Raw genomic sequence first — 13,444 nt, forward strand, 5'->3', positions numbered from 1 at the left:
TCTCTCTTAACCCGGTGATCCCCAGTCCTGTCCCACTTTCCAGCAACTAAAATCTTCCATCCCTCCTTATGGCTGAGTAAGACCCCCTCCCCCATGTCTGTACATACCACCTTTTCTTTACACCTTCTCTCACTGATGGGCACTTGGGCCTAAGCACAGTTTCTCCACTGAAATTGTACTAGATAACCTGAGAGCCAGCCTGGGGACCTCTGATGGTGGGGGGTCATGAATGTGACTCTCCAAGTGAATATGGAGACACTTTTAAGTGTTAGAGCCACCTAGTCTCTTGTCTCCCAGGGTTCTTCCAAGACTACCCTCTGGGATGATGCCAGTGGCCCATTGGCCGGTCCTCCCCTACGTAGGGCAATTTTAAGAGGATTAGCTTCTGAACACTTTGGTACTGATCACTTGGGAGGCACTGCAGTCAGCCCGTGTCAGCATCGCCTTCCACGTCAGGCTGCATTCCAGTGAACCACTGACTGGACAGCACTGGATTTCTCTAATAAGTGGAAATGAAGATACAGTTCTCATCCTGGCAAAGGGGCTTGCACATTCAGCTAGCTGGCTGAACTTCCTGCTAGTTCAGCAGCGTTCTGGTGATGCTTGACCTCTGTACGGCTCTGCAGCGCCTTTGTCCAGTAACACAGCAAACACTAACAATGGGAAACTCTTCTGCTACTAGCTAGCCACCCAGAGCTTCATTTCTCTTTTGCCTACCTGTCTCTTCTCTAGGCCGCCAGAAACTGTTTGGTGGGAGAAAACCAAGTCATCAAGGTGTCCGACTTTGGGATGACGAGGTAACACAGGGATGTGGGGTCAGCAGACTCTCAGGAGCGACACTCAGCCCTGGAGTGTTCTGACCTCGTCCTCGCCTCTTCCCAGGTTCGTCCTTGATGATCAATATACCAGCTCTACGGGCACCAAATTCCCAGTGAAGTGGGCATCCCCGGAAGTGTTCTTTTTAAGTCGCTATAGCAGCAAGTCGGATGTGTGGTCGTTTGGTGAGTGTCCTCCTCAGTCCACCCCTGTGAGATCTGGATCTGTGGACCACCTGTTTCTTTCTCAAAGGCAAACTATTCGACTTTGTTCTGGGTCCCGAGCGGAGAAAGAGCCTACTGAGGGCCTGTGTGAGGTCAGCCTGGAGTGTTCGAACCGGCTGTAACTATTGCATTTGTTTCTAGAGAGCTTTGAAACAGCTAAGAAATTAAAGATCACAGTGGAGAAAAGGGTTCCATGGTAGCTTCTGTGAGCTGGGAGGCTGGAGTAGTCCAGAGATTAGGATATGAAGCCTGTGAAAATAGGACCATGCTGTGCCCAGCATCACATTCCCACCCTTGATCCTAGTAAGCATCTGTTCCTCTACAGTCGGCTGCTGAGCCTTCTATTCCAGGGCTACTCAAGGTGCTGAGGAGCAGGAGCACAGGGGTCAGAAGAGACTTCTGTCCTCCTGAAGTGAAACTTTTGAGAAGACAGGCAGCTATCTCACAAGCTCGCAGGTAGAAGCTCCAGTCACGTTTGTGTCGGCTAGTGCTAGGGATCAAATACAACAGCAATGGTACAGAGAGTATTTAGGCTGGAGGAAGGATCTGATTGTCACTAGCATGGTCTGGAAAGGCCTCTCTAGGTGGTGACTCAAACAAATGTCTCCATTCAAATATTCATGGTGCTGTGTCCCTGACAGGAACCGGAAAGTGTAAAAACCCCAGCTATGTCCAGAGAGGAGTTACTAAGTTAGTAACTGTTCTAAAGGCATTGGATAGATGGATGGATGGATGGATGGATGGATGGATGGATGGATGGATGGATGGATAGATGGATGGACTATGTGACATGGGAAAGGCTAAGTGACTTGCTGAATTTTATGTCTGCCTAAGTCATAATTTCTGCATGTAACAGTGTACATGAAAATGCACCAAATAACCTCTGTGGTGTGATAGCGATAAAGAGGGATCTTTGGAGAGAAACTGCTTCAGGTTGACCTTGTCATTCTGTAGAAGAGGTTTGCTAGGGCACAAACCTCAGTGGTATAAGCAAAGGAGATGCTGTCCAGTCAGATCGCCCAAGATAAGAATCAATGATAGTATTTTCTTCACACTGTAGAATGCCCATTCCCAAGAGCCCAGAGCATATTAATTATGAATCTTTCTGATCTATTCCTTAATCCAACCCCATCTCCATGCTTGGCCATTACTCTGTTAACTAGGTGGGAGTTACAGAATGAACCCTGGGGGAGATTGTTCTGGCATCATCCTTGCACAACTGTCCACAAGTGTGGAGGACAGCTAGGGACAGTGTGTGCCCATCTCTCCATGGCTAATGGAGTTACAGACACTGCCAAGGCAGGGCCTCCCAAAGATGCTTCGAGTGCCAGCCATACCTGCACCTCCACCTGCAGACTCAGAATGGAGCCTGTGACGTCATAGCACTTCAGCCAGAGGATGTTCTGCTGTTCTCCAGAAGATTAGTTTAAAATGCCTCCCTTCCTGAAGGGAATCCAGACGTGAGGTTGATAGACAGATAGGTGACGATCAGAAACAGGTAGCAGCACCCACCGTGGTGGCGCAGGCCTTTAGTCCCAGCTCCCTAGAGACGGGGCATCTTTGAGTTCAAGACCAGCCTGATCTGTACAGTGATTTCCAGGACAGCCAGGGTAACACAGAGAGGATGAAGGAAAAGAGGGACGGAGGAAAGAAAGGAGGGAGGGAGGGGGAAGGGATAAAGAAGGAGGGAGAGGGAAGAAGAAAAAAGAAAAAAGGGAAAAAAATCGGTAGCGGCATGGGTAAACTGCAGCAACCTTGTGACCGGAGAGCCTCCTGCCTGCCTCAGCCCAGTGGGCTTTGTCATAAATAAAATCTCTGCATTTTACTCCAATTGACTTCTTAAAGAAGTCTATAGCCTGTATGAACCATGCCTCATCCATGTTCAGAAGGTTTATAATAAAGCAGTCACCCCGAGCTGTGTCCCAGCACAACAACTCGCTTTCAGAAGACACCCCACTAGAAAGCCTGGCATCTTGGAATACGGAAGTAGAGTCTGAATTTCCAGGTCCTCGGGCACCCCAGAGGAGCCCTCAGGATAGTGACCCTGGGAGGAGGGTTTTAGGATGGGGTTTGGAAGTCTGCCATTCGAACAAGTTTAGGAGCTGATTCTTATTTGGGTGTTTGGCGATCAGACTTTGGGAAACTCCATCCCTCAGTCCTCTGGACTTAATGCCTTGCAGAGCTCTGGTTAGGGCATCATCAGTAACCTCTCTTCCTCCTGGGAGGCTGTGATCTGTTACTACATGTTAAAGACAAAGCTGGGGCAGCCTTCCTGTGAGTGGCAGATGTGGGGAGACATACCACCAGAAGGTGTGTTCTCTTCACTCTCTACAGTTCAAGTTAAGATTCCACAGATGAAATGCCTGACGCCAAAAACGGCTTAGACTTTAGATTCTGGGATATTTGCATGTCTGTGTGTGCATTTATAGTTATGGAGAGAGGGGAGTAAAGGGAGAGAGCTTGGAAATGGAACCCACTTCTGGACATAAATGTGTTTCAAAAATACCCCACAACCTCTCCAGAAGATCTGGTGGCCTCTTCTAGACTCCTCAAGCACCTGCACACACGGCATATATTCATACAAACACATACACAGACACATAAGTAAAAAAATAAATCCTTTAAAATAAAAGTTAATCAATCAATGAAAAAATATTAGGAGGAAGCCCAATAAGCCTTATATTGAACTTATAGATGTCTACCGAGTGGACTTGAATGCTAACTCCAAGGACTCCGTCATTTTTAGATAAGTCTTTTTTGTACGTGTGCACTTTGCCATTAGCTATTGTTCTGCTCACTGTTGCTTCTAGGTGTGCTAATGTGGGAAGTCTTCAGTGAGGGTAAAATCCCATATGAAAACCGGAGCAACTCGGAGGTCGTGGAAGACATCAGCACTGGCTTTCGGTTATACAAGCCCCGCCTGGCCTCCTCCCACATCTACCAGATCATGAACCATTGCTGGAAGGAGGTCAGTACATGGGGTCATCCCCTCCCTGTATCATCACACACATTTTCAGGGCCTCAGCTCAAGAGAAAGGACATGTCCTAGGAGGATGAGGACCAAGGACGACCATAGTAAACAGGCAGGAAATTGTATCTTTGTCTACGTGTAGTTAGGTCTTCATTATATATCCATATGGTGTACAGTATAATACTTTAATGTGTGGTGGTCTATGTGTACTGAGCGTGGGGGTGATAGAGTCCATGTCATTTCTTCCCACCATTATGTCATGCTTGGAGCCTGTGAGCTCTTCTCTTCCACCACTCATAGAACACAGCTAGGGGGCTGCAGCCTCCCACTGGGCCGTCCAAATCGAGAACTTTCGCCTTTGTCGGACAGTATTTTGGTCTCTTTCCTTACAGCTTCCTGAACTCTGAGAACCACTGTTCCACTTTCACATTGGCTTTTCTTAGCTTTCCATATGACAGAGAGTATGAGCTTCTTCCTGGGTCTGACCTTTCACTTGATGTCAAAGCCTCCAGATTCACCACACTGCAACCAATGGCCAGAGTTCATTCTTCTTTACCGAATGAAGTGCCACCATATATATGTGTATATACTCAAATATATACTCATCTATGAGTATATATGTATTTGTATATATACATATACATGCATACGTGTGTGTTTATATGTACACATATATGTATGTATATATCTTATCTGTTCATCGTGCTGACCAAAATTCTGTTGATGGATACCTAAGTGGATTCTCTATCTTAGTTATTGTGAGATGTGCTAACAAAAACACTGGCAAGCATGTTTTTTCTTTAATATACTGACATCATTTTCTTTGAACGGGTACCCATAAGTGGGATAATTTTTTGTTTGTTTGATTTTTAAAGATTTATTTATTTATTATGTATACAGTATTCTGTCTGCATATATGCCTGCAAGTCAGAAGAGGGTGTCATTACAGATGATTGTGAGCCACCATGTGGTTGTTGGGAATTGAACTCAGGACCTCTGGAAGAGCAGCCAGTGCTCTTAAGCTCTGAGACATCTCTCCAGCCCTTGTTTGATTCTTGTTTTAATTTATTTTTACCTTTTAATAAAAGGAAATATTTATTTAGTTTTAGAAAGCCTGATAGTTTTTTCTCTGCATTTTATATTTTACCTTTTTTTATTGTTTTTATTGAGCTATATATTTTTTCTCCACTCTCCTCCCTTCTGCCCCCTTCTGCCCTCTTCTGTGATTCCCACTGCTCCCAATTTACTCAGGAGATCTTGTCTTTTTCTACTTCCCATGTAGCTTAGAGTGGGATAATTTTTTAAAGACCCTCAGATTATTGAAGAACAACAGGCAGAATCTCAAAAAGTCTAGGAGACTCAAGTAAAATCTTAGTCCTAACAGTTTCTTACCATTAACCATGATAAACAAAAGAAAACAAAACAAGACAAAAAACCTACAAACCTCCTTTCTCAAGACAATTAAGTAATGCTTAATCTATAAATTCACAGAGAATTCATAGCAATGAAGGATACAAGGAGGAGCACAAAAGAAATTCTATTCACTGAAAGAAATCTTGATCATTGAAAGAATAATACCTGATATTTATTTGGCAATATGTTTTTTCGTTTTTAGCTAATTGGGGGAGCAGGTTTCGAGACAGGGTTTCTCTATGTAGTCCTGGTTGTACTGAAACTTGCTATGTAGACCAGGCTGACCTCATTCTCAGAGATGCACCTGCCTCTGCCTCTTGGGTGCTAATATTAAAGGTGTGCGCCACAGCCGCCCAGCCTCTTTTAACTGTGTTTTATGAAGCAGAACTTATTAAAAGACACTTTTAATGTAGATCTTATGCACACATGTTACATGGAAGAGACAGTACTCAGGAAGGACACACCCAAGAGTGTGGGTGTGGGGTGCTCTAAGAAAGTCACCTCAACTATCTTTTTTATTTTTTTCTAACAGATCTTAGAATTCTGTGCATCTGGAAGAACTGAGCAAACAGCATGAATAGTTCCCATATTTCCCTTCCTGCTCAGTTTACTTTGCTTATTAGCACCTCATAGGAATTTGGTTCATTTCAATCATTTTTGAACAAACACCTGCTGATACATCATTGTTGACTGAAGTTCAGAGATTACATTAAGGATCACTGTTGGTCCTGCCCGGTTCAATGGGTTTTGACAAACACATAATGGCACAGACCCACCATTTTAGGATCATATAGAATAGTTTCGCTGTCCTAAAAATCTCCTTTGTTTCTTCTGTTCGTCTCTGCCCTCACTCCCCAAACCCTGGCAACTACTGATCATTTTGCTGTCGACAGTTTCGGCCTTTCCAGGTCTGTCCCGTAGCTGGAATCATACAGTTGTAGCTTTTTCAGGCTAGCCTCTTCCTGCATTGTAATATGCATTTGATGTTGTTTTGTATGTTTTCTTGAGTTTTATTGTTTATTTATTCTTTATTGTTGACTAATACTCTGTTATGTAGACATTCTATAGTTTATTTATTCGTGTGCTTACTAAAGGAAATCTTAGCAGTTTTTGGTTTCCAGAAATTATGCATAAATTTGCTATAAATGTTTACTGCAAATGCATCCATTCATGTGAATCTATAGACATAAATTTTCAACTCAGTTGGGTAAATGCCTAGGAGTGGTCACTGGATCAAATGGTAAGATGTGAGGGTCCAGCCTTGATGGGTTCCTGTGTTCCAGGGAAATGAGCTGTGGTTTAGAAATGTTAGGCAAGAGAAACAGAGATACGAAAAAAATGGCGATATAGAATAGTACCAGGAGGGCAACCCAGTGAATACCGAATACTGAATACACCCACATTTATTTTCCATACACTTATATACCCCAATCCAAAAATGGGGGAAGAAGGCAAAAGACTGCTTTAACATCACACAAAGGACAAATAGAACAATTACTTGCTTCGATACTTGAAATATCAAGCAACTATTTCCTGAGTTAAGCGTTCTGATGCTTTAGGCAGGATGTGCTACAACAACACCTTAGACCAAGGATCCTCTAGGCAACCACTCCCAGGGTCAAACCGCCCGTCTTAAAAATGAGGAGCAGGAATAGGCTTGAATTTTCCAACTTTTGGTCAGCGTGGAGTGGATCCACCTCTATGGGTCATCTTAATAGCCAAAACACCAAGTAGCCACACCCTAGGTGAAGATATCTTGTTTGTAGTCACTCCTTAAGTCAGACTTCTTGTCAATAACTTGGAAAGAGCAAGAGTTGGCTTAAGCCCTCTGACCTGCAGTTAAGGTGGAGCAGACCCACTTCTGTGGACCCCCAAAGTAAAGCTGTTTTAGGTTTGTGAAACAACACTAGGCTGTCTTCTTAAGTCCTTTTTGTGTTCTTACCAGTGATGAGTGATTCTGGTGCTTTTGGTTTTGTTTTGATTTGTTTTGGTTAGGTTTGGTTTGGTTTGGCTCTAGGTAGCCCTAGCTGTCCTGGAACTCCCTACATAGACTAGCTGACCTTGAACTCATGGAGATCCACCTGCCTCTGCTTCTGCCTTCTAAGCAAAGGAATTAAAGATGTGTGTCACCATACTCAGTCATGACGTGTCTTATATATGCCAGTACTGCTTGTGCTGGATATCCACCCTTCTTACAGAGGAGGGGTAGAATTTTATTTCCTGTCGTCTGAATTGACATTTGTTAATGGCTTCTCATGTTGGATATCTTTTCATGTTTACTTCCCACCTCTAATATTCTCAACAAAATGCCTGCTTGGACCTTTACCCACCGTTCAGCAGGGTTGTTTTTATTTCCTATAGCTGATTTTAAAATGTTCCCTATCATTTTATGTTTCGCAAATATTTTCTCCAAGCCTACAGTTTATTTTTCATTCTCTTGCTAATGTCTTTAATTTTTCATTTAAAAAAATTGTTTGTGCCTGCACATGTGTCTGTGTGCCCCGTGCATACAGTTTTCATAGAGGACAGAAGTGGGCATCAGATCCCCTGGGACTGCAGTTACTGATGATTTTGAGCAGCATGTAGGTGCTGGGAATCAAACCTGGATCCTAGCAAGTGCTCCTAACCATTGATCCATCTCTTCAACCCTAACTAATGCCATTTAAATTATTTTTATTTATTTTGTGTATATATATATGTGTGTGTAGGAATGGGGGAGATACTGTTAGTATGTGCCCACAGAGGCCAGAAGACAATTTGCAGGCGTTAGTTCTCACCTCGCACCTGTGGGTCCCAGGGATTGAACTCGGGTTGTCAGGCTTGGTGGCAAGCGCCTTTGCCTGCTGAGCCATCTCACTGGCCCTCTTGAGAGAGTCTCTTACAGAAGTTTTCCAGTTTTAACAAAGTTCAGCATCACAACTCAACACAAAACCCAGATCTCTTTTGAGATGATCTCATGGAAATGTAATTTTATTAATTTTATATTTTTTAATTAAAAAAAAATCATTGCATCCTGTTTCTCCTTCCCTTTCCTCCCTCCAGTCCCTTCTACACCTCCTCTTCTGCTCCCTCTCAAAACCGTGGGCTCTTTTTAATTGTGATTGCTACACTCGCACACAAGTGTGCATAAATATACAAACAAAACATACTCATTCCACTTAATGCTACTTGTATGTATAAGATTTCAGAGATGACCAGTTGGTCTTGGAAAACCACTTACAGGGCTCCTCCCTGGGGAGGACTACTTCTCCTACTCTCAGCATCCCTTAATTGCCTGTGGTTCCCAGTCTAGGGTGGTGTCCTGTCAGATCCCCTCCCCGCCGCCATGTTAGCATGTCTATTGGTGGTGTACTTCTGCAGATCTTGTTGAGGCAGCCATATTGTTGAAGTAGCATGGGTGAAGCTTCCCTGCCATTTCTAAAAGACACAATCTCATAGCAGATTTTCTGGTCCTCTGTCTCTTATTGATCCCCCTCCACAATGTTCCTGATTTATGTTATGAGTGTGTTAGTTGGGGCCACACACTTGTTCCCTGCATTTGACCACTTTCTGGCTTTCTGTAAAGGCCTCCGTCTGTTGAAAATGGATGGTTCTGGTTTTGGTGTTTATGAGGAGTGAAAGCTATACTTACCTGTGGGTATAAAGATAGATATTTAGAATGCAGTTAGGAATTGAGTTAGTTTAATAAGGTGACAGTAGTAGGTTCTTTTCTAAGGTCTATGACATCACTAGCCCCAGGTAGTTGGGTAAATTTCCAGGTGGGATTTCCTTCCTGTTGAGTCATCTTTAAGTCTAATAGAGCTGGTGGTTACTGCCAGGTTATGAGTGCCACTATTGCACCCGTAGAGTTATCGTGCCATGCTCACAGTCGATGGTGTTTGTAGGCATCCCAAATGGGTAGGACTGTCAGCGGCTACCTCCCTTGGAAGACTGCATAGCGCCTTTCAGTATAATGAAAGCTAGACCTAAGGGAGGAGGCTTTCAAGGCAGATCCAGCTTGGCTCCTCAAGGCCTTGTATCCAGAGGGCATGGCGTCTTAGCAATAGACACTTGCCTCCAGCCTCTGAGAGGCAACCAAGGGCAACAGCAAGTCTAGATTGTTTGGGGAGTCCCTTGGCCTCCCATAACCAGCAACTCTATAAGGAGTTTCTCTTGCCTGGTATTTGGGTTTTTGTTAGGTAGTCTATGGCTCGTGGTGAGGATGGGGGAAGTACTGTCAGCCCAAATGGTATTACTTCATTTATGCGATATATGTATACACACAGACTAATATGTATTGCATATAATTTTAGGTAAATGAATGATATTATTTCTGATGCCCTTTTCCAGACATCCTCAGCGTTATTCAGTGTCACTCTCCCTATTGTTGACTTTCTCTCTCCCATCCCCAGTCAAGGCTGCCTCCCCCATTTCACCCATTTCCGTCTCCCAATCACTTGTCTTATAGTTCCACCGTTCACATTCAGGCCCATCTTAGACTAGGGTCCACTTCCTGTGAGCTGTCTAAGGTCTGTTACTCAGACTGCTGGTTCCCATAGGGAGTGCCGTTACAGTGCTGTCTGTTGTCCCTCCGTCCTTCCCATTGTCTACTTACCCTGTCCCTGGTCTGTTTCTAGGCCCTCTATTCTGCTGCCTGATCCACTGTTTGTTCTTTCACTAATGTCGCACTATCACAAATCCTCTAACTTCAGAGTGAGCCCTGAGCTTGGGTGGCCTCAGTCCCCACTCTGCTTTTCTTTGCCATCACTAGGATTAGTTCTAATGAGTATGTCTTAGTTCCCTGAGATTTTTGCCTCTCCATGCACATTTCAGAGTCGGCTCTTTGCCACCACAGAATCGCTTGCTGGGAGCTTTGGTTCACGTTGCACTGAGTCTGTAGTTCAGGTAGCAAAGGAGAGACAACAGAATTTAAAACTAGGCCACCTGGTCTCAGACTCTCCGTTATGGACAGTAAGAACATCCTGCCCCCGAGACAGCCTGTGTGGGAAGACTTTAGAGCAGATGCTGCTATTGGATTCGGATCTGCTTTGCTCTTAGCCGGGACACGCCGGTATGGGGAACTCACAGAGCTCTCTTTGTCACTCTGCAGAAACCAGAGGACCGACCACCTTTCTCCCAGCTGTTGAATCAGCTGGCTGAAATTGCAGAATCTGGACCTTAGCAGGGATTCGTGGACCAACCACAGCCATGTATCCTGAGCGAAGGAACAATGTCCTTTTCCCAGAGCATTAAAAGCTGTCAGCAGCCCAGGACCCCGCACCGGTTCCTGGACCGTGGTGCCAGCCCCTACGCAACTGTGACTGCAGCATCCTAGAAGAAGCTGGAGGGCCAGCCACTGGGCCAGACTGGGCTACAGCAGTAACCGTGCCTCTGTGCCCACCCACCCCAGCCTCTGTTATACGCTATCTCAAAGCTCCATCACCTGCTCTCAGAAGCATTTCCTCCCCTTCTTAGCAATAGGGAGAAGCAGGTATAGGCCACGTTCTCCTTCTTATTAGTATTTTAAGCATAGGTCGAATACTCAAGAGAACTTTTATTTGACCCAACAAGATAGTATCCCCATTTACAAATGGAAGAATGGGAAGCCTCATTCTTTTTCTAAGAAATGCAAGAGGTGATTAGCCAGAGGGTTCTGCTCACTGTGAGGCTGCCAACCTCAACTTCCTGCCACACGTGGTGGGGTGGCTGCTTGTGCCGGAGGCCGGATGTCGTGAGGTTTCAGAGCACACTGCCACCTCTCTTTGATGGAGCATAGAAAGCTTCATTGGGTGCAGAGGGTGAAATGACCCACTCAGACCCCATGGCTGGATCATTGTGTGTCTGAGATAGACCAGGAATGAGACAGACAGGCCTCTGGTGGTGGGGTATCAACAGGTACAAAACAAGGCATTGGCTTGTTACTAATCCACTGGCCCTGTCGTAGTGACTCGGGTGGGTGACTGGGGGTCCTGTTCTATGCAGAATGCTGAGGCAATGACTATAGAATGTTCATCGTTCTGACCTCTTAGGAGCAGCATCCACCTCTTAGGTAGGCATCTGCACAGCCTACCGGAACCAAGAGAGGGCAGCACAGTGCTGGTCCCTGTGGCCTCAAGACTGCAGGGTTCTCTTAGGCCTTAGGAGTTTAGCAGTTTTAAGGTTAAGACTTCAAAACTCTCAACATCCTAGCAAAAGGAGGATTTTTGCCCTTGTTCAAACTATCTGGAAGGACATAGAGTCGAGCACTGAGAGGCATTTCCAAAATGCATGAGATGTCTACTGTTGATTGGCACTTATACAGGTCACATGCGTATATTCTGAGCAACAAGCCTTTCCAGGAGAATCAGTTCATACCAACCCGATGGCACAATATTACTGATGTTTTACAGAAAGCCGAACTCAGTCTTTTCAAAACACAGACAGCTACGCCGAGTTACAGAACTGGGAAGGACAGAGATTGAAATGCCACCCAAATATAACTCCAGAGCAGCCTCGTCTCTTTTCAGCACTGCCTCCTGCTGAGAATGGAATTGCTGAGCAGATTAATACTAGAGGAAAGTCAGCCCTAAAGCAGTGCAGCATCACCCAGTGGTGTTACTCCTGAATAAACCACTGGGGGGCGCAGTGGGACGCCCCACATTGAAATAGGCTCTTCTCTGTCTTCCTCTTCATCCTCACCAGGATCTGAGTTCACAACTTCAAAGTTACCCGGAATTAACCCTTTCATTCTCCCAACCTACCAGAGTCACTTTGCCTGAGGCCATTCATACAAGAGCTTCAAAGGGCTTTCAACCAATCTCCTGCCGAGTGTTTCCTGTAATTATCCCTTCAGCCTCCAACTGGAGCCCTTGCAGGAGGACTGTTCCCTGGTGCCAGGCACACTTGATTCTCCCAAGGTGTTCAGATAAAGCTCCCGGAGATGTGATCTGAGTTGCGGATCCTTCTTTGTAAGTCACGTGGTATTCTGACTGACTTGAGACTCAAATGCCTCGCTTCCGGCTATAATTACTGTGCCCACATAAAACTCTGTCATTCAGAAAACAATCTTCCTCAGCTGGGCCACAATCATGCCTGTTTACTTCTCAGCCTACTGCATATTCTCTTTTTGGAACCGTTAATTAAGAGATGGTTTCTGGGACATCCAGCCTGGAAGAAAAACACTGGAACTGAGAGATGTCTGTGGCATGGTTTAGAAGACCAGCCCCCGTATTGTCTTCCTTAACCTCAGCTCCATGGAGGCCAGGACAGACATGTGTGCACCTCTCCAGTGTCCTGCACGGGAATATGGGATTCTCTCACATTTTTGGAAATGGTGCTCTGTCTTCACAGAAAATCCCCGTGATGAAAGGCTTGGGTTCCAGTTGTACTTTGTAGCTCTTGCAGTTTGTAATGTTTGGGATTGTGTATTTATGCCTGGATCAGGAGGGTATTTATTGCTTATGTTCATGATAAAAAATACTGCATATATGTCTTATCTTCTGTAGAGGCCACAAGTCAACAGTTGCACGTGGCAAAAATAAAGCTGTATGTTTTACAAATATAGGGTCTGTGGCTTGAGTTCCAAATTGCTGCTGACACCTCAATTTTTGCTTAAATAAAAATGGTTTCTGAATTAAAAAAAAAAAAGGAAGGGCATAGCCACTCCTAAGTATGGTGGAGGAGAAGGTTATTGTAGACCTTATCTATGCGGGAGAGGATAGCCAGAGGCAGGGACATCTGGGAGAGTCCAGAATGGACGTGACCCTGAGCAGGGTCTGAGATGGGTCCTGTGAGGAGAGTGGTTGAAGGGAGGGGGCAAACCGGGAGAATAAAGGGTAGGTGGAAAGGGGCATATGTTAAAAGTCCATGAAGATAAAATTTCATTGATCAGGAAGAGGCAATCACATTTGCATTTAAAAGATTCTGGCAGCAGTGGAGGGAGTTGAACTGAGAAAGGCAGGGTTGATGGAAGACAAACGAACTGGTACTTGCTTACAGTGCCAGGCCACTGGCCATACTCTCTCACTGTCTGCTGTGAGGGTGACATGCAGCTTCTGTGGGT

General features: G+C 45.0%; 1 protein-coding gene across 2 annotated transcripts in view; it reads left to right on the plus strand.

The window, feature by feature from the left end:
* Itk (IL2 inducible T cell kinase) overlaps nucleotides 1–12,941 on the plus strand; it is a 109,479-nt gene extending 96,538 nt beyond the window's left edge. For both annotated transcript variants that reach the window (XM_085694879.2, XM_048435941.3), the window contains exons 14-17: nucleotides 733–797; nucleotides 883–1,001; nucleotides 3,851–4,008; nucleotides 10,514–12,941. In XM_085694879.2, the coding sequence (XP_085551005.1) occupies nucleotides 733–797; nucleotides 883–1,001; nucleotides 3,851–4,008; nucleotides 10,514–10,585 (414 nt within the window). In that variant the 3' untranslated portion in view covers nucleotides 10,586–12,941. The remainder of the gene's footprint in view (nucleotides 1–732; nucleotides 798–882; nucleotides 1,002–3,850; nucleotides 4,009–10,513) is intronic.
* The last annotated feature ends 503 nt before the right edge of the window (nucleotides 12,942–13,444 follow it).

This window comes from Myodes glareolus, chromosome 9 (genome assembly GCF_982192425.1).
Source record: "Myodes glareolus chromosome 9, mMyoGla1.1, whole genome shotgun sequence".
Lineage (NCBI taxonomy): Eukaryota > Metazoa > Chordata > Mammalia > Rodentia > Cricetidae > Myodes > Myodes glareolus.